This window comes from Gymnoscopelus microlampas (genome assembly GCF_963454915.1).
Source record: "Gymnoscopelus microlampas genome assembly, chromosome: 17".
NCBI classification, from domain to species: Eukaryota; Metazoa; Chordata; class Actinopteri; order Myctophiformes; family Myctophidae; genus Gymnoscopelus; species Gymnoscopelus microlampas.
This window is the reverse complement of record NC_139954.1, coordinates 36,385,349-36,407,837: the sequence shown is the minus strand read 5'-3', so window position 1 is coordinate 36,407,837 and position 22,489 is coordinate 36,385,349. Positions and strand designations below refer to the sequence as shown.

General features: G+C 41.9%; 1 protein-coding gene across 1 annotated transcript in view; it reads right to left on the bottom strand.

The window, feature by feature from the left end:
- adcy5 (adenylate cyclase 5) overlaps positions 1 to 22,489 on the bottom strand; it is a 109,000-nt gene that overhangs the window by 11,038 nt on the left and 75,473 nt on the right. Inside the window, exons 6-12 of the mRNA XM_084084257.1 lie at positions 20,684 to 20,842; positions 19,927 to 20,068; positions 16,500 to 16,637; positions 7,206 to 7,228; positions 5,229 to 5,373; positions 4,057 to 4,154; positions 3,001 to 3,091 (exon numbers count right to left, since the gene is read on the bottom strand). Of these exons, the coding sequence (XP_083940383.1) occupies positions 3,001 to 3,091; positions 4,057 to 4,154; positions 5,229 to 5,373; positions 7,206 to 7,228; positions 16,500 to 16,637; positions 19,927 to 20,068; positions 20,684 to 20,842 (796 nt within the window). The remainder of the gene's footprint in view (positions 1 to 3,000; positions 3,092 to 4,056; positions 4,155 to 5,228; positions 5,374 to 7,205; positions 7,229 to 16,499; positions 16,638 to 19,926; positions 20,069 to 20,683; positions 20,843 to 22,489) is intronic.

Here is a 22,489-nt window from a genome sequence, read left to right as displayed (position 1 = left end):
CACACAAAAGTAGCAGATCTACAAGCTCGGAACGCATCAAAAGTAGCAGATCTGCAAGCTCGGAAACGCATTGCAAAGCGACGCGCTTTGAGCTTGATGATCTGCTACTTTAGCGATTTTTTTTATTTGAATCCTGAAAAGTTTTGGACATTTGAGGTTGTTATTATATGTAGTGTAGTAGTGTATGAAGTGTATGAAGTAGTGGAAATAGCACAAACATTTTTGAGCTTGTAGCTCTGCTATTTTCACTATAATGTCTTTATCTTTTATTTATAATTATATATATATATATATTTTTTTTGACATACAAGGTTTCCACCCACCAGCAAAGATATGGAAATATCCTAATTTTAGAGGTCCCATGCAAGAATGGCATGATCTCCAAGACATAAAAATGTACAATAACTAGAAGTTCGGGCCGCTACGCGGCCCGAACGTCTAGCGTGACGCGTCGTTCACTTTGCAGTGCCACCTTACAGGCACCTCACAGTGTGAGAGAGAGTTTTGTGCTCTCCTAAATCCACGGCAGGCTTTGAAAGTACCCACTTCAGAAAGAGGTGACGTGCATCACCTCTCCAATGACCAAAACCCACTTTGTGATTACTCAGACCTGGTATGGCAGACCTGTGGGGAGTGTGCAGTGGTGTACAATGTGAAAAGATAGTTGAAATCGCAGGAGATGAAGTTAGCAGTTTATTTGTGTAAAGGGTCGTCGGCGTGGGTTGTGTTGAGGATGGAAGCCATCGAACTGGTGCATCCTACCTATTTATAGGTAGGATGTGATGTCATGCTGTCGTGAGATTACGTCACACTGGCGTGTCTCATCGTGATGTCACGATCGTGATGTCATATGACGTCACACTGGCTACATACAACGTTACAGACAACCGACATGGCGCAGGATTCAAATTGTATATATACTAGAAGTTCGGGCCGCGTCGTTCACTTTGCAGTGCCACCTTACAGGCACCTCACAGTGTGAGAGAGAGTTTTGTGCTCTCCTAAATCCACGGCAGGCTTTGAAAGTACCCACTTCAGAAAGAGGTGACGTGCATCACCTCTCCAATGACCAAAACCCACTATGGAAGCCGTCGAACTGGTGCGATCTGACGGCATCCTAGAATTTATAGGTAGGATGTGATGTCATGTGATGTCATGCTGTCGTGAGATTACGTCACACTGGCGTTGTCATCGTGATGTCAGATTACGTCACACCGTCACACTGGCGTCGCATACGGACAACCGACATGGCGCAGGATTCAAATTGTATATATAGATAGATAGATCTCCAGCCGTTGTGGCTTTGGTGAAGTTGTCGTCATTGTGGTGGAGAGAGTTCTTGTGGTGGAGAGAGTTCCTTGTATAGATTATTACTATTTATCACTATGGAAGCCGTCGAACTGGTGCGATCTGACGGCATCCTAGAATTTATAGGTAGGATGTGATGTCATGTGATGTCATGCTGTCGTGAGATTACGTCACACTGGCGTTGTCATCGTGATGTCAGATTACGTCACACCGTCACACTGGCGTCGCATACGGACAACCGACATGGCGCAGGATTCAAATTGTATATATAGATAGATACAGCCTGAATGTGTTTCCATACATAATGTATAACGGTGACTCAACAGATAAAACACTCCAATAACACAACGCTGCAGTGGGAGAGGCTGCCTGGTTCTTTTCTATCATCTCTTATTTCCCCCACGACCTATCGTCAGAGCCAGCGAGAGAGTGAGAGAACCGGAAATTAATCTAAAAGGTTATCCCAAGGGCTGCCACAGGTTTTATGGTCTCTGACGTCACCAGCCAACAGTGCTTTCTTCAAAGACCAGAGATAAACACACCCCGAGTGAGGCAATTACTACTGTCTGTCAATGTGCCAGCTGTACCGGCAGCCCCGAGTCATACCTGACCATGTACATTGATGCGAAAGACGCACACGCGCACGCACACGCACACGCACACACACACACACACACACACACACACACACACACACACACACACACACAGAAGAAGAAAATCAAGAAAATCAATGGCAACCTCCCAGGTGTACAGCGGTAGTGCTGCTCATACAACATGCTGTCATGTTGTCAGCACAAAGCCGTGATAAACGAGGCCTTCTCAGACAAATAAACAGCACTGCATCACAGGCTGACTCCATGGGTTAGAAGCTAAAGGGTTCTCCAATATCCTCTACACCAGGGATTCTCAAACATTTTCATGTCAAGGACCCACAAATTGAAATGCATTTGGCTGCGGACCCCTCCCCCACACCCCATCTGAAAATATTTTGTGCCAGGGACTATAACAGAAGATTTGTGTTAAAACAAGGTCAACATTATTCACTATGTTTTACGATTTGTCGTATTGTGACGCTTTGTGAGCCATAGCACTACATTTCAAAGACAAGTGTTGTACTTCTGACTCCACTACAGCTCTAGGAAAGGACCCAAATGCACAAAGAAATACGCTATGAAGTAACCAATTAAGGCCTGTTTAAAAAATAGTGAATATAGCTGATCTGTTGCGATGTGACACATTATGAGCTTGGCCATTTTCAGTATTTTTTAAAATGGTAGAAAATATCATTTTTTTCTTTTTAATGTTTTGGGGGAAAATTTCTACATTTCAGAACAGCAACGCATTAATAAAAAAAAAATGAAATTTCTACATTTCAAAGCAGCAATGTATTAATTAAAATAATAATAATCTACATTTCAAAAAAGCTTTTACTTTTAAATACTGAAGTTTTAATAGCAAGTACTTGATTTAACAACTTTCACCTGTAGTTGAGAAATACTTGACCAGGAGTATTTATATTCTCAGACCTGAGTTACAGACCTGTAAGGGTCCATTTGGAACCTTCTCAAGAAACCCTGAGGTCCCTGTACCTGTATCGGCCGATACGCACGTTATGGGTATCGGAATCGGTTTCGGGAAGGAAGAAAGTGGTATCGGTACATACATCGGTTTTGACCAGACAATACTCACCCCAAAACAGGAGTAGACGGTGGAGATGAACATGACGACCATCAGGAGGACCAGACAGGTGATGAAGAAGCCTAGCATCATCAGACTAGAGCTGGGAACAGACGAGCAGAAAGACAGACGGGGATGTGAGTGCATGTCTGACATTGTGTGTGTGTGTGTATTGTGCACCGTTCTGACTTGCACGTTTTGCTATTTATAACCCCTTCCCCACTTAATCCCTGAATTACACATTAAACGCTATTTTATGGTCCCCCAGGGCTCTATACTCGGCCCCCTCCTTTTATCCCTAAACACCAAAATCTCTTCATCAAATGTTCGCCTATTATGACATGCCCAGAATCAGTGGTGGAAAAAGTACTCAAATGTTTTACTTAAGTAAAAGTATCAATACTGCAATGTTTCAATTCAATATTTACTTGAGTAAAAGTGCAAAAGTATTGGTATCATTCAAAATGTACTTAAAGTACCAAAAGTAGAAAGTACTCAGTATGCAGAATGTCCCATTTCACAAGTTTTCAAATGTATAAAAAATCTTTTGAAAATAGCCGAAATGTATATATAAGGCTGAAGTGTTATACTCTAAGTACAGTACTTAAGTAAATGTTCAGTTACCTTACACCACTGCCCAGAATAGCGATGCTAGGGTTCATGTGGTTTATAAAATAATAGGTCAAAAGAGAATGGAGGTAAGTGTACAGCAGGTAGAATGTTTTTTTGTGAATCTCTCTCGGAGTGAGCTCTTATCACACTGAATGATGATTCAACATGCTTTCCCAGCTGCAGCATCCAGCTCGGTGTGAGCAGCTTCATTAAAGCAGCAGTTTCATCTTTGTACCCTTTAATGAGAACTGTCATCTACACATTGTTCTCTTTCAGCTCAGACTTACTGAGCCAGCCTTTTATGTCTTTCAAAAACGATCGAATTTGACATTTCCTCACAATGCAAAGCCCCTCTAGGGAGAGAATGGCCTTTCACAAGACCATCTGTGAAAGTGAAAGTGGTCCAAGCGGGGTGGGGGGTGGGGTGAAGGCCGTTTTAAGCGAGAGAGGACTCACTCTGGAACGATGACGATCTGGATGAAGCAGACGAAGAGGAAGACGAGGGAGGCACAGGCCACGTAGGCGCCGAACTTGGAGTCCACCTGCCTGGAGTACTGAAGGAGGAGGAGACAAAGACAGAACCAAGCATCATCAACAGACATTGCCAGGAGAGAAAAAAAATGTCTAGTGAGACATTTTTTTTGTAACTACAAAACAATTCTAATAAAGAAAAAAAATCATCATCGGATTTGTTTTAGTTTAAAGGACTCTGCGGGTCCAAATACAGTATGTCTAGTTCACAGCTTTGGCCAAAATATATATCGGACATATTGTTAGACCCATTTGACATTAACTGCTTCATTTTCTGGGATTGTTTTACATTTTGTCCAAAATCATTCAAATGCTACCAAACGTAACGGAATAATTGACTCAATGTTCGCTCAAAGACGCAGTGCCATGATTTTGACACGGTTTCTGTTCAATTTATCGAAGGACTCGCCACTACTTCTCTAGACCACCCGATGGTTCAAATGTACGAGGATGTCTTGCCTCTGTGTATTATCACTTTCCCAAAGTAAGCTGCAGGCTTCTCTAGCAAACGGGCAAATAGGAACAGACTCTGGACTCCTGATATATCGGTAAAAGCTTCACGGTTTCACTAAAAACATCTTCAGAGGTGCTCCAGGCACTACTGTATGCTGCCCTCTTACCAAGAAACAAGAAAAACCCAGCAAAAGACAGAGGAAGAATGAGAAAGGAATTTTTAAATGGTCTTGCTTGCCCTTCTCCCCGGACGTTCTCGCTCTGACTTTCCAGTCTGACCTTCCTCCTCACTTGCAGATAGGAGTTTTGGCACCTACCGGAGCTGTATCTACCCACCATTCACACCTCTCTCTCTATTCTCACTTTCTTCCGTCTTCCTTTTGAACTGTGCTTTTAATTGAAACACCACCCCCTCACACACACACTTCAAAGGACAGTAATTGGACTCAGCTGGATTTTGAAGAGTGGAGTGCTGTGAGAAAGATTGCTTGTTGCGGCCAACTACACGGTGTGATATTGGCAATGTGTGTATTTGTTTGCCCGCGTATGTGTGTATGTCACATGGGCGTTTTCCATCTGTGTGTGTGTGTGTGTGTGTGTGTGTGTGTGTGTGTGCCTATGTGCGTCTACGTACACATCCGTACCTTTTTCTCCAGGTCGGGTTCGCGAAAGGTGAGCAGAAACTTCTTGACGTGCTCCGAGCGCAGCCGGTCGATGCTGCGCGCGTCGATGGCTCTGCCCAGGAACTCGTCGACCTCGTCCTCTGGGTTGAGGTTCTCTTGCGTGTTTCTGAAAATGAAATGTCTAGATAACACAAGACGAGACCAGCTGTTGTTTGCCTATCAGGGGATTCTGAGTGTGTGCAACAGCTCTGCTGTTTTCTCATTGTGTTTCTCATTGTTTTGTTTTCTTTCTTTTTACCCTTTTTCTCCCCAATTTAGTCGTTATGCAAAATTAATTTCTCCACACACATTATGTGTGTTGTCACAGCTGTTGTATCCCACTGGCTCACCTGCCAGTGAGGAGCCCCCACCGGGAGGACGTAGAGCCTAATATCACTGCGTAGATATTAGTCTGGAATCTCTGTGTGGAACCTGCATTTCCGAGGGGCAAATAAAAAAAATGCCTCTGGTGATAAACCCGCCCCATATTTGCATACTGAGCCCTGATTGGTCCCTCACAACTTCGGAGGGAGAGAAATCCTATCTCTATTGAGAGGGGCCAGACCTAATCTGCCGAGGGGAATTTCTTTTTGTTGCAATTCGTCTGGAACCAGGCTAGTCTTACGGTGTCCCTAGGACTAATCACTGCATGGGACGCATAGTGAAAATAGCTTGTAGATCTGCTATTTTCACTATCTTACAATACACTGATTGGAGCTGACCTTCCACTTGTTGAAATTGAAACAGTAGACAAGTATACGGTGTGGCGATCATCCGGATCATGGCATGTAAGGTCTTCGTTTAATGGTGGAGACATTATTATTATTTATTTATTCTTACTGTAGTGTAGTTGTTAACCCCAACAGTTGGGCTAGGGAGGGTGTAGACAACCACATGCCTCCTCCGAGGCTCGTTGAGTCGCCAGACGCTATTTCACCCGACAGTGAGGAGTTTGAACCGGGAAGGCGTAACACGAGGAAAAGAACACCTCACAGTATCCCTCCCAGTTCCACTCCCCACTGAACACGCACCCTCACCCTCACCAACCTGTAGGATTCTCTAGAACATTGGTTCTCAAAGTGGGGTCCGGGGACCCCCAGGGTTCCTTGGGGGGGTTCCAGGGGGTCCCCAGCTAAATATGTTAATATAGCATCACAATCATTTTAACCTTTTATACTTTGGCTATTCAAAAATAGCAGATATACAAGCTCTGCTATTTTTTTTAAAACATTTGTGCAAACCTTTGAATACATATACATTTTTAAGCGAATATTTGTAACTCAAATATTTGCTTCTGGGGGTCCCTGGAACAAAATATTTGAGATGGGGATCCGCGGTCAAATACATATCATTTTGGGGGTCCTTGACATGAAAAAGTTTGAGAACCACTGCTCTAGAACACCCACAATCCTTTTCAGGTTCCCCACCCAAAAAGCAAGGCCAATCGTGTACCCTGTGCCACCCAGACGCCCCGGGGTAAACATTCTTGATGGGAAAGCCCAAGGAGGAGAAGAGCAAAGCAGACGAGTGGAAGAATGTTTGGGACATAACTGCTCCATGGGTCTTATGTTAATCAACTCTAAAAGATGAATTCGGCTTCCCCAACAATCACCACCATTATTAACCACTTATGCCCTATATACTGCGCCATAGGGCGAATAGTGAAATTAGACGACCTACAAGTTCACAGTGCACCCCAATGCAATGAGTTGTAAGCTTGTACTGTAGATCTGATATTTGTGCTTTTTGACAATGTTTGAAATTTTTAAAATGTTCTAAAATCTTTGCATGTTTGATTGTTTTTTTGTTTTTTTTCTCCGCCTAGATAATAACATGCCCAAAACACCAGGTTGAAAGTGGTTAACACAAGCAGCCCATCACCTTGGCACACAGAAAAAAGACATGAGACTGGGTGGGGCAGGAGGGAGGGAGGGAGGGGACGTAAGCATCTATACTCACTTGTCCTTGGGGTCTTCAAATCCCTAGAAGACAGGAAAGAAGATAAAATGAAAAAAGAGGGACTGTTAGTGGGGAAAGACATTATCTAGGACTTAAGTACCCCCCCCCCCTTTCCCCGACAGGCTCTCACAAAAGCCCACTTTATCCAGTCATGTCCGAAATTCATTTGAAGAAATCCCCAATAAAAAGAGGAAATTAAATCTGTTCAGGTGATGACAGGTCGTTCGACATGGGCTTAGAGAATGCAGGCCAACATGGTGATTTCACCACAACAATGTTGGACAAGTCAAATTCTGTGTGCTTTGTGTAATAATGTTTGTTTTTATGTATGACACTCAATCTAATAGCAACATCTGATTGGTGTAACGTGACACTGAGATTAGTCTTTACAAATGAATGCCAGGTTAAAGAGTTCAGTCATCAATACAGTACATATCTAGAGAAAACAGAATACAACTCGTTCCTAGAATTTCATTTAATGAACATTATCACACTTTTTACAGCTACGGTTTTCATTTCAGGTACAGTCAGCACCCCGAGGCGTGATGAAAGAAATTGCTCATTTGAGAAAAAGGAATGAAATACAGCAGAAGGTGTCAGGCGAGAGACTATTCTGAGGTGGACATCCGGCGAAAATAGCTTTTATAAGCTCACAATGTGTTGCAACATCATGGCTTGTTGGGAGCTTGTAGATTGACAATTTTCAGGGAAGATATTTGGTGTACAGGGGAAAAAAAGGAGGGGGCCTAGTATAGAACCATGAGGGACTCCAGTCAACTACGTGTATAGGGGTAAGTGGTTAAGAATCTTGATGCTTAAGACGATCGCCATCTGTGTTAAACTGCAGCAGAGGATCGGCAACTCCATTGTTATTCTCAAATTGTAAGCTCAGCATGGCTTGAAGCAAAGGAAAACAACAGCTAATAATAACCCATTATCAAGTAGCCTAAGTACTCTAAGTCATTATTATTTGATTTATTTCCTTGGTAAGCCCTCTCAGCGAGCAGGGACAGAGGTGCACTTCAACACAAAGGGAAGTGTTGTTACATCCTCAAAGTCAAGACAATGAGATTAAAGTTAGTTTGAGATGAAAGCTTGTAATTAAACTCACTAACCCACTCCCTCATTTCTTATCCCGCTGCCTGATGACACTAATAGAAGCAGCCCTGTGTGCCAGTGATTATTATGGCAGTGGTGACACAGGTTAATTATACCAGCCAGGCTGGCTCTAAATGTGTGCCACCACTGCCCTCTTGTGGACACACAGAACAATACAAGCCAATAGTATGGCAGTCTACTATGGGTTCTTAAAACACTTGAACCCTCTATAATACTTATATTGTATTTGACAGGGGTCGGCTCTGTACTTGCCCCCCCCCCCTCTACACCAAATCTCTTTGCAGAAAATAGCAGAGTGGTGTGAGCTTGTAAATGGTCTATTTTCTGTGAATGTCCCCTCCAGAATAGGGATGCTAGTGTTGAAGTGGTGAAGTACACAACAACATTTTTCTTACTACCAGCCTTGTCTTCAATACTTAGTTTTACGCACGAGACATCCAGGCTGAAGATTTTAACCCATTGAGACCTGAAGCCGATTCTACATGTACTGTACTGTCTGTTTCTATATCAGTGGTGCTCAATCTTTTTCATGTCAAGGACCCCCAAAATGATATGTATTTGGCCGCGGACCCCCATCAAAATATTTTGTTCCAGGGCCCCCCCAGAAGCATAGATTTTAGTTAAAAATGTTTGCTTAAAAATATATATTCAAAGATTTGCACACATTTTCAAGTTTTTTCAAAAATAGCAGATCTACAAGCTCGTAGCGCGGCACTCGGTGCCGCGCTACGAGCTTGTATATCTGCTATTTTTTAATAGCCCAAAGTGTAAAATAATTCTTTTTAGCTCAAATCTAAAAATGACACAGTTCCAGGTCTTAATGGGTTAAAACAAACCTGCCATCACACGCTCACTTGTGCTCACATGTGACGTCCTCACTAATGCACAAGTTACTGCAAAACAATAAATAATACACAGAACGTTCAATGAGAACAATAACCTTAGAGATACCAGCTGAGCTACGCTTTCCCAAAATGGTGCAGCAGCAACATAATGTAGTGTATACAGTACATTGTACTGTACACTGCATAGAACACAGCCAGTGTTACCAGATTTTGCAAGAGAAACAAGCAGATCTACACGCTCACAAGCTTGTAGATCTGCTATTTCCAAACAAAATCGAGAACATCTTTTAAACATTTTAACTACACAAATCTTATTTGTGGAATCCCTGGCACAAAATATGAATTAGTCCGTGGACAAATAAATATGAATTTAGGGGTCCTTGACATGAACATATTTGAGAACCACTGGTTTAAACAACTTTAGGAAGGAAGCCCAAATAAACAACTGCACTTTAGAAACCAGTCCAAAAAGAACAAAAACGTAACCTGCAACTACCAATATTTACAAGCGACTTTACAGAGAAACAAGCCCAACGTTGCTTATAATAAGCATACTTGGCAACACTGTGCAGCGGCTCTGCTTTGTGACAAACTGTATGAGAGAGCTGCATCAATAGTATGTATTGAAAGGCACTGTACTTTACATAATATCTTTGCTGTCCGGCAGGAACCAGCTCCATTTTTCCGCTTTTGCATTTTTTTCCATAAATCAGGGCCATTGAACACCCTTTACGTCGCTTCTGACAAAACCATCTAACTCCATTGGAACCTCAAACTTTCTGCTAAACCAGTTCACCAAAGGGGGGTGGAGTTAGCTGGTTTAGCTGACTCCAGGCTCCACCCCCTTTTGACCTCCAACCTCATTGTGAGCTTGGAGGTCCATTCAGCTGTTCTTATCAATGATGAACAAAACCTCCTAAATCCACTTTTTGTTTGTTTTTGTCATTTCCTGAAAAATTAACATTTTGGAGTTAGCTGGTTGCTGCCGGACAGCAGAGATATATTATGTAGAACACAGCTCAACACCTCATACGGTCACTCACACTGCTGCTGCTCTGTCTGTCTGTCTCTGGATACAAGCAACAGGGACTACAGTAAGAATCAATGTCCCTCTTCCCCATCTCCCTCCCACACTCGCCTGTGCGCACGCGCACACACGCACGCACGCTCAAACACACACACACACACACACACACACACACACACACACACACACACACACACACACACACACACACACTCTAACACAAAGAAACATTCTCTCATGCCCTTCGCCTGTCTTTCTATGCTCTCGTGCCATCGCTGCTGCTTCCTTTATCTTTACGGGGTGCTGGGTGATTTATGTGCAATGCAGAAGGAGACAGGAAGAGACAGTAAGAGAGGACAGAGAGCGACATGCAGAGACAGACAGAAAAGGGAGAGAGAGAGAGAGAGAGAGAGGACAGGATGAGGGCAAAGTAAAACAAACATTACATTTACAGTACGTTCCAGATCAACAAGCCACCATCTCAGTAACCAACCAACTTCATACTTCAGCGTCGCTCACCGAGAAAAAACAAACTGATGTTCAAACCAAAAACTGCAATTTCTTTTGCTTAAATTGCATAAATTACTATTCATTCACATCCGACCAACACAGAGGCTGCCACCGGCTTAGAACGCAGCAGAGGAGAAGTCACAGAAGGGGGTTAATTTAATATACCGATACAGACGGACAGGCGACATATCTCACCTCGCACTTCCTGTCCACAAGTCTCATGCTTAATGCTCCATCGTGCGGTGAAAATAACAGATCTGTTATTTTGGCCGCACGACACCGTCGTACGCCGAAGAATAAATCAGCCACTCTATTCTCTGCATACTCGTCTCCTTAATTCAGCACTCGACGCGCTCAGCGGGGTGCGAGAACATGTCTGACAGCTCATAATCATTCACCAAAGGCCAACACACACACATCTGCAATAGCCAAAGAAGGGTCCAAATAGAGCTCGCTGTGTGAAGCAATGTCAGTGTTCTGCACACGCTCCACACAAAAGACTGCACAGAAAAATCTGCCCCATTTTTTACACTTTCAGGGTTGAATTAACACCCTCAAGGGTCAATTTTAAGATAAATTCACTTTCGTTAAGTTCAATTGATTTTGAATCAACCAGTAAACCATAGTCACCTTGGCAGCGGTGAATATAAAACAATTTAGAAAATATTCCGAAAACATCTACAAGCTCACAACATGATGCAGCGCAATGTGTTGTGCGCTTGTCGATCAGCTATTTTTTTAAATATTGTTTGTGGTTAAGTGTTTCATTTATGAAGTGGTTACAACTTTAACAATGCTCTGGCCTGCTGTTGACGGAATCGAGTTGTTGCATGGATATTACACAGAAATAGAATTGCAGGGACAGGAACTAATGTAAGTCTATTACTTGACCAAAGGCTATCTTCTCACCCACAATGGATATATAAATAAAAGCATGAATGTAATTAAGACATTCGACGCTCCCGAGACAGCAAGGGAGAGAGAAAGAGTGAGAGGAAGAAAAGGAGTGTGGGCTGACAACCCAAGATAACAAGCAAAAGATAACACTTTGTGTGTGAGTGTGTGTGCGTGTGTGTGCGTGTGCATGTGCGTGTGTGTGTGTGTGTGTGTGTGTGTGTGAGTGTGCGTGTGTGTGTGTGTGTGTGTGTGTGCGTGTGTGTGTGTGCACGCGTGTGTCTCTGCTCATGAGTGAATCACCATTCGCAGTGTTCTTTCGGCTCTGTGGGTGGCCAGAGTGCGAGAAGTAAATAAAGATGGAAGTCAAAATAGCCACATCACATTAACACCAAGCCAACCCCCCTGTCCTTATAAGCTCTTCCTTGTTCTACCTAAAGCGAACCCGCCCCTTCTGGAGAGTTCGCATTCTTTTTTTTTCTCTTCTTCTTCTTCTACCCACCCTGCTTAAAGTGTGAATGGAGCGACAGCTTGTTTTGGCATTTTGGTTCAACATGGCCGCTCATGTTTACCGCCACCTCCCTGACTGGCCCTCAAAGCCACTCCCAGCACTGTGTGTGTGCATGTGAGGGGGGGTACACCCCCAGCTCACATGCACACACATCTTCTAGGTCTTCTAGGTGTTAGAAATACATAGCCTTTGCCACCGGATGATGGACGAGAGGGTGTGTGGGTGTGTGTGTGTGCTGGGTGGGAATCACTGTGCAGTTCAAACGCTGTCATTTACCCATTGTCATCATCGTGTCATCTAGTCGCTTTTAAGACACATATTAGCTGTTTACGTTCTGCAAATGAGGGAACATCTTCTTGACCTGTTAACTTGTTTTCAAGCAGATAGGGTATCACTTTAAAATGTACTTTATTTAGTAAAGCATGCATAGCACCTCAACAGCTTCACAGCCGTATTACCGCTATGTATTATCTAAGCAATTTGTGTATATCTGAGACTGTGGTTCTCAAAGTGGGGTCCAGGGACCTCCGAGTTCCTTGAGGGGGTTCCAAATGGACCCTAACAGGTCTGTAACTCTGAGAGTTATGGGGGTCCTTGAAATTGAAAAGTTTGAGAACATGCAAAGGACATTCTACTGTCATTTAACCACTGCATGATACCGGCTCATGTCTACTCGCTTTATTTTGTTTTCCACAGCAGATAGGAAGCAACTGGTTGTCATAGCGACACTCTGCGTAGGTGAGTGCTAAACACTGTTAACGTTAAATCTAATGCTAAGGCTAATACTGTTCCGGAAACGATCTCTATTCCACCTGTGCGGTCCGGCAAAAAAACAAAAAAAAGACAGTTTATGATAACATTTTCGGATAAAAATAGGCCATGCAGTTTCACATTTAAAACGGCTAAAACGGTTTTAAAAGTTTGTTAACAGTATTTGGAGGATTCCATGCCGTATAGGGGAGTCCGCTGATGCGCAACGACGCTACTGACCAATCAGTAGTCTGCAGTGTTTTCACGTCACCTTTTGGTATCGCCTCAGCTCGCTTGGAACCTCAAAGGTGATATCAAATAAATACTGGGTGCTCGGTACTTTTGCCTAATGCCTAATGGAAACAAAAAAAGGCGAGTAGAGTCACAGTCAAGTCAAAGTTGAGCCGGTACCGTGCAGTGGACATGTACCAAAAGTGAGAAAAGATACAGAAGCTATCTCTTAATGCCTGTGTTTGTGTCAACCTGGAGTTGACGTAAAGTATTACTTATAGCGAATACTATACCTCCCCATACACTGCAGGACTGCTACAGAGTGAGAAGACTCTTTAACCCTCTAAGACCCAGAGATGCTTCAGAGCAACAATTATATTTTATAAAGAAAGGAGTTTAAATAATTTGTTTTTCTGTTATTTTTTCACCTCTAAATCCTCATTGGGTCCTATTGTTTAGTCTTACAATGCCATTGGCCAGGATATTTGCATATAAATACCCCCCACAGAGGCAGGAATCATCACAACTTGAAAAATCTCTGCGGGAACAGATCTCTTTTTTCTCTGGAAGATATTCCTCACAAAAACGTAAGTAATATGCCTGTAATAATTTTTTTGGTGAACATTACAATGTCTAGAACATGTATATATGTTATTATTGTGAAATATATGTCCCAAATTGAAATTAGAGCATGATTCATACTTGTTGCTTTTGGTCAACGTTGGGCCCTTGGGGTTGCAAAAAATACAAGGGTTCACCTGCTACTGTTCAGCCTTATATATAGTTTTCACAATAGATTTAAACAGTTATATGTGTATTTACATTACTATATAATAATATATATATATCATATATATGATAATTGAGCTGTAAGCCTCAGAAAATGTCCACCCAAAGTTTCTCTTTCCCCCTAAACAATACATATTCAACCAATATTATTCCCTTGTTAATTCTCAGTAAGTTTAATTTTCTTTCAATACTACAAGGACAGTGGGACCAATGTGGTAATTCTTGGGGTGTTGTGGGGGTTGTTCATTATTCATTCGAGGGGTGGTGGGTACTTAGGGGCTTGTAATGATGATGACCACTTAGTGGTCAAACAATAGGTTGCCAGACAGTATTGTATGACTTGTGAAATGTTGTCCTGCAGTGAGCAGTGATGTGTAAGAACTTAGCATTACTAATGTACTAATGGTATGTCTTTATTTCATTTCAGAATGCCACAAAGACGGAAAGAGACTCGCTTCTTAGCAAGGGATGTTCTGGATGCCGTGTTCAACGGAGAGAGTGATGTTGACATAGACATCAATGAGACTGATGAAGAGTCAGATGAAGAGGACTGTGGCTTGGGGTCCAAAGAAAACGAACCATCCGAACCGCCCAGTGAACCCACTGACCGCCCAGCAGACATTCAGCTGCCCCAACTGACCAAACCCACTCATCGCCGTGATTCAAGATATCAGTGGCTGAAGAAGGACTTCATCAGCCCTAATACAGACTTTTCTGGCCCACCTCTGACCTCTGAAGATGTGAGTTCTATCCAAACACCACTGCAGTACTTCCGCCAGTTTGTGTCCAAAGACATGATTGACTCTCTCACAACGAACACAAACATTTACAGCCTTCAAACAAAACGAACATCAGTCAACACAAGTCCAAAAGAAATTGAGCAAATGTTTGGGATGTATTTGAGAATGGGCCTTTCTCAAATGAATGGATGCCGGATGTACTGGGAAGCAGACACACGAAACGCGTCTGTAGCTGATGTGATGCCACGCAACCGATTTCAGTCTTTGTTGACCTTGTTACATCTGGTTGACAACTTGACCGTGCCAGAGAAGGACAAGAAGGACAAACTCTGGAAACAGTTTGCATCCTTTTATCAATGCAAATCAGTGAGTTGGCCAGGCAGTATTGTGTGATCACTGACAATGGTTTAGGTTTTTAGGTTTCTTTACTACATATATTGTACTGATTTTCATTTTGTTCTTTTAATAAAATTGATTTAAGAATATGGCTTATTGGTGTTATTATTCATAATGTATACTGTTCTGAGGCCAAATATTATTCATAATTGATCTGAGGCCAAATAATAAACCATATAAATGAATCATTAAGTTGTTTTAGTGAAGTAATTACACATTTGCCATGTTATCCATAAAAATGGCCTATAGGAAATTTTGCTACCTGATGAACCCAACGTTGCTAAATGTCAACATTTGCATAAAAGCTTACCAAAACATTTTTTTTTTAAAAACATTATATTTTCCTCTTCAAAATACTCCTACAAGACCATCTGAAAGGTTTAAAAAAATTTTTTGCAAGTACAAATATATCCGGGTCTTAGAGGGTTAAAAGGTGGTGTAAGTGATATCATTTTTTTTGTTTGTTAAAATGTTAAAGCTCTGTATTATTACGTTTCATCATGAGTTCTCTCTTCTGATTGGATGAAATTGGTATCCCGACCTCAAAATGTATTGAGCTAGAGAGATGGGGAGACCCCTTTTAGTGAACAAACACCCTACATCAATGATTGCTATCAGAATATACATTTTGACAAAAAAATTATAATACTTAAAATCACCTACTGCACTTTTAATGAACTCACGCTCATCATCTTGTTAAAGGTTAATTGGGAGACTCGCAGACTTGCATATAAGACCTGCAGTGTCTGCTGGCCCTTCACTGAACAACAGCTTGAAGAAGCACTTCACCCATTGTCAACCTTATCTTCATATTAATGGTCCTCACTAATGCTCATTACAAGATGCACAATTTCCGTCCACTCACTCTGTGTCTCATTGGTGGGCTATGAACAGAAACCTGACTTGACTACCAATGACATCATCAATGGGGATTCTGTTCTTGCATTAATAAAAATGTTCCGGTTCCGATTCTACAAAATGTCTTCTAAATCAGTTTTTTGAAAAAAACATATGTTGCTATGTCAGTGGTTCTCAAAATTCTTCATGTCAAGGACCTCAAAAGGAATATGTATTTGGCCGCGGACCCCCATCTCAAAATATGTTGTTCCAGGGACCCCCCAGCAGCAAAGATTTGAGTTACAAATGTTCGCTTTAAAAATATATATATTCAAAGATTTGCACACATTTTCACGATCTTTCAAAAATAGCAGATCTACAAGCTCATAGCGCGGCACTCGGTGCCGCGCTATGAGCTTGTATATATGCTATTTTTGAATAGCCAAAGTGTAAAATAATGCTTTTTAGCTCTAATAAAAAAGTGACAGAGATGCGTTCCAGGTCTTTCTGAACTGTTCACACCTCTCCTCTGAGACACAGTGAGTAGCCAGACATGGTGCCATCTTTATAATGAGCATTAGTGATAGACTCAATTACGTATATGAAGATAGGGTAAAAAGTGGTCCTTTATCGTTATGTTCTTACCATCCTTTTCATCTCCTTGGAAACCTGGTTGCCCCCCAAGTGGTTGTAGAATGGTCTGTCGGTCCAGTGGCCTGTGTTGTGGGTGACAGAGTTGGTCCGCTGACGGTTCATTTTGGCTATCATGGCCTTCTCTTCTTTCTGCGGTGAACAATGCAGGGTGTTAATTAGCATGAGCACAACTGAAATGTACTTTAAAAGTAATACTGAGTAACATTCATGGTGGCGACACCTCTTGTAGCTCCGTTGTCATTACAGCATTTGTCTATACCAGGGGTCTTCAACATTTTCAGGCCAAGGACCCCCTAGCTGAGAGAGAGATGAAGCAGGGACCCCCTCTATAGTGTATAAAATTGTGTTTTTGATTAAACTTTTTTTGTTTACTAGGTCTGCTCTTTTTTCCCTCTACACCTATACATCTTTGCCAAAAATAGCCGATCTACAAGCTCACAACGCCTCGCGCTGCGAGGCGTTGTGAGCTTGTAGATCTGCTATTTTTGGCTAAAGTTCTCCTCAGAGAAGGGATGCTAAGGTTCAAGTGGTTAAGGTAAAAAAAAAAGAAATCCTATCACACAAAGATTTGGCGGACCCCCCTAGGGGTCCCGGACCCACTGTTGAAGACCCCTGGTCTATACAGAAGTACCACTCAAAAAGGAATGCTGCAGGATGCTGGAGGATATTATTAAAAAATAAATGCATAAATAAATGCATTTACGCTACAGTTCGGGTGCCTAGAGTATATTGGTCAATACAAATTGTGTTTAGAGTAGTTTAATTCACACATTTATGTTAAATGATATCAAAATTCTGTTTTGTTTAATTGAAAAGGTTACACAGTACAGTATTACTTATTATCACTCAAGACAAAATAGCTGAAAATAGACATAAGGATCTATGGAATGCCGTTACATTTCCTGTTCTACTCCCTTCTCTGCAATGCCTTCTATTCTATGCCAAAAGGTTGAAGAAAATGTATTATTTTAAGGATAAGCTTTAAGTTACTGTTGGGGTGGGTTAAATCTGACCGAGAATGACAGCAAAATAAATCAAATCTACTTTAGGTAGATTATTGTAATCAACGGCGGTTTCCATCTGCAGTCATTCTGTGTCTCGAGCTGCGGCCATGCCAAACACAACCAATCTAGTGAAAATGCAGCAAAACCAGTGGCGTAGAGTAACTAAGTACATTTACTCAAGCACTGTACTTAAGTACAATTTTGAGGTACTTTTACTTTCCTGGAGTATTTCCAATTATCAATACTTTTACTTCTACTCCACTACATCTCAGAGGCAAATATTGTACTTTTTACTCCACTAAATGTATTTGAAAAATGTAGTTCCATGTTACTTTATAGATTTTGATGATTATTACAAAACATACAGGCCCTATTTAAACTTTGGCTGTTTGAAAATAGCAGATCTACAAGCACACAACACAAGCGACGTGTTATGTGCTCTTAGATCTGCTATTTTCAAAAGATTTGTATACATTTGAAACTTGTGAAATGAGACATTCTGCATAATGAGTACTTTCTACTTTTAGTGCTTTAAGTACATTTTGATACACATACTTTTTGATACTTTTACTTAAGTAAAGAATGTGAGTACTTTTACCACCACTGAGAAAAACTGCAACGCTAATTATTTAAAATAAACACCAAACTAAGGAAGTTAAGTAACGTGATCTCCCCAGAGTCTCCCATTCCACACAAGAGAGCAACAGAGGGAGCAGCAACAATGGAACAGAATATCACTTCACATGATACTTCTGCTGTATGGAAACCTTGTGTCCCCATGTTTCTACTTTTCAACTGTTTTCTTGATAAATGAATGCCCTACTTCATCGTACAAGAGTGTTGTGCAAAAGCAGTAAAAAATAGCCGATCTGCAAGCTTACACCGCGTTGCTGTGACGTACTGTGAGCTTGTAGATTGCCTATATTTGCACTTTTTCTTTTAATCAATTCTGAAAGGGAAACTTAAAGTGGTCAAGTCTGTCTGTGGGCTTTATAAATATTGAACCAATGCAAAGTATTACCAAGCGCTTGTGACTAAATAATAACTACATTGGATCCACTGGAACACAGGTTCTTTTTTCCCCATTTCCTGAAAAGCAACGGGTTTTGGACATACAAGGTATCAGCCCGACAGCGATGATATGCTATCTGTAGCCGTGGCTTGTGGTAGTGCTGGAGAACACAGATATATCTGATAAAAGCCCGTGTGGACATAAACAAACCCAAGCTCGTGCAGTGGAACAAGAATAAATTCACTGCTCGCCCGACACACAATTCGCATGGGAAGGATTCCCACAGTTTATAAACAAGGATATACGACCAACATGAACCGCCTGTAGCCTGTTCTCATCGTGAAATATGGGCTCCGCCATAAATGGCGCACTGGTGTTGAACTTAATGTTACTGATAAAACATCTCGTATTATGGTTTATTGTATCATGTATCAAGTATAACACGGCAACATTAGCTTATTGATTTCTTGCCTCACACCCGCAACCTACTTCTACTAGTGCAAGAAGCACTGACAAAGATAAGAAAATAATGTACATACTGTAGACATGCACAGCCGATCTACCTTTATATCTTATCTCAGGTACCATGTGTAACTATGTAAATAACTTGTTTTTTCCCCCTTTCCCCCCCCTTATTCTTCCCTTTCTTTTTTTCCATAGAAATAACGATACAATGGGAACTATGCACGAAAACGAATTCCACCCACTTATTTACTTCTGTAAACCTGTGATGTGACAATAAAGCTGATTCTGATTCTGCTGGGTTCAGCCCCAGTTGTACATTTAGACAGTGGTGGAAAGTAACTACTAAGTACATTTACTCAGGTACTGTACTTGTAAGTGCAATTTTGAGATACTTTACTTGAGTATTGTGAGCTTGCAGATCGGCTCTTTTCACTATTTTAGAAAATGTTTAATGTATAGGGTTTGAGCTCTGGGTTACCATAATTAGTACCATCTGAGCAGGGCCCAGATTAGGTTCCGAGAACCTATCCTATAGGCTACCGAAGCCATAGAGAATGGAAAGAAAATACTTATACGGTATGACGCGGTTCTTAGTTCTTGTAGTCAAAAAGAGTGTTAAAGGAGTAGTTCACCTAAAACATTGCTTATTTTCAATTACACACCCCATGGAGCCTTGAATTCATGGGGAAAAAAATGCTAATGTCTCCGGTAGGAGACTCAAAGAGTCTCCATTGAGTCTCCTATTGAACGATGGCCCAGTCATCAAATGATTGGCTCAGGAATGGCTCAAAAACGAAATACTCTCCATGAATTCAAGGTTTCATGGGGTGTGTAATCGATAGAAGTCATTTTGGGGGTGAACTATCCCTTTGAGTGGCGCAGGAGGTGTCAGAAGTGGGATAGGACCACAGTAAGAGACATAAATGAGGGCTAGTACTCGTTTCTGGCTGCAGCCCACGATGAGGTAGGTTTCTATGTTGTGCTTCTTCAGGTAGACGTTCCTCTCTCCGCCTTCGCCGGGCTCCACGTCGTAGTCCCCGTTCAGATAATTCAGAGTGGCCTTGGTGATGTGGATACGCCTGGTCACACACACACACGCACACACGCACACACACACACACACACATACACACACACACACACACACACACACACACGGTGGAAAGCTGTAAAGGTCACATTTGAGCTTTTCAATCCTCGTCTCTATTTAACCCATTAAGACCTGAGGCCAATTCTACGAAATGTCTTCTAAATCCTAACAGTTTTCTGAAAAAAAAACATGTTTCTATATCAGTGGTTCTCAGACTATATCCAAGTCAAGTACCCCCAAAATTATATGTATTTGGCTGCGGACCCCCATCTCAAAATATGTTGTTCCAGGGACCCCCAGAAGTAAAGATTTGAGTTACAAATGCTTTAAAAAATATATATATTCAAAGATTTGCACAAATTTTCACGATTTAAAAAAAATAGTAGATCTGCAAGCTCGTAGCGCGGCACTCGGTGCCGCGCTACGAGCTTGTAGATCTGCTATTTTTGAATAGCCAAATAAATCTAAAGTGACACAGATGCGTTCCCGGATTGAATGGGTTAAAGGTGGATTCTGCGGTGTGAGACTTGCGATAAGGATCACACTGGACACATTGTAACAAGCATGTTATAGTTCGAGGTACATGGTAATTGGACAGACATACCCGGCCTTTCCCCCGGCCTCCATGTGATTGGCCAGCGTGACGTCGTTGGACCAGACGTCAAACTGCCACTTCCTGAGTCCCAGCACCCCGCAGTGCACCCTGCCACTGTGGATGCCCACGCGCATGTTCACGTTCACGCCCATCACCTCCCGCACCAGCCTGCCATATACCAGACACACAGGGATAAAAGTCAAACAAACAAACAAACAAACGATTACTTCACTGCCAATGGCGTGTAACACGTCATTTTTTCCAAAGCCCAGACTGCCAATGACGTGTAACACGCTGGCGCTGTTCGCCAACCTATGAGTGATCCTATGACTTCTGGAGAAGAGTAGATCTGGAAATAATGTGATTACAACAAACCCAGCCCTGTCCGATCTAATGTTAAAGGATTTAGACAAAATACAATTTTCTCTGCTTTCTTGTTTTTTCTGCGTTTTTGGCGAGAACAAGCCATATTCACCAGCCACTCCTCCGTCTTTTGCGATCGCCCTGGAACTAAATATTCTGTGGCTCTTGAAAGGTTAGTAATAATGCTCAAAAACGCTGGCACTGGCTGACTTAATTAATTAATTCATTCTGGCACTCAATGAGTTAATAATACATCAATAACCTTTACTTCTGAGTAGTGAACATTTCGATCAATTGAAGCCTGATTTATACTTACTAATCGTACTATGTTGTCCCGCACTGAAAATAGCTGATCTGCCAGGTCACGATATTATGTGTTTTGAGCTTGTAGATCTGCTATTTTCAGCACGTTTCAACCGTTAAACAGTGTAAATTATTCTACAGATCTACAAGCTCACATTGTGAGCTTGTAAATCGGCTATTTTCAAAAGATTTTTTATACATGTGGAACTTGTGAAATGGGACATTCTGCGCAATGAGTACTTTTACTTTTGGTACTTCAAGTATATTTTGATGCCGATACTTTTGTACTTTTAGTATATACATATACATTTTGAATATGGTACTTCTAGTTGTAACAGAGCATAACTACATTGCAGTACTGATACTTTTACTTAAGTAAAACATGTGAGTACTTCTTCCAAGGACAGACTGGCTGAACATCACGGCGATGCTTTGTGCAGACAGACACCCACAGGAACAAGAACACATTAGTGAGATCCTCTTTCCTCAGCTCAGAGAGTCTGACAGATAGAAAGACATGGGACTTCTGTGTCTTTGTGTGGTCTTTCTGATTAGATAAAAGCCACATAGTCAGACAACGCTGTAACCCTAATCTCATCACAATGTCCCCTGTCACAGTGCCCCGAAGACCACCTCTGAGTTCATCTAGTCCACGAGAGAGCCGCGACGGCCTTGATCGTACTTTCTTTTTGACATTAAAAGTATGCGCATGGCAAAGCAAGATTTTAGTCCCTGTCGTAAAAACTTCCTTTGAATTCTGGGTAGAGAATACATGAAGTCATCTTAAACACACGAGCAAGTGCTATTCTAAACAGAAGGGAAAGCAGTGGGAGGCAGACACAACAGCTGATTCTCCAGGCAGTGGTGGAAAGTAAGCATAAAATAGGGTCGTAAACAGTAGCAAATTTTGGTGCTCAAGTGTGGAAGACTTGAGCACCGAGCAGGCACACTAGGGTTTCAAACTGTAGACGCACGCGCAGTAGTGTTTTAAATGCAGAAATCCTGCAATCCCAGCTTTGACCACCAGGCGATGGCAGCTTCACTGTTATACCACGGTTCTGGGGGCTTGAGTAAAACCCATTATTCCTAAGTCTTTATGCCTTTTCTTGGGTACAGAGAGAGCCCTGGGTAAGATTTTACAACACCACC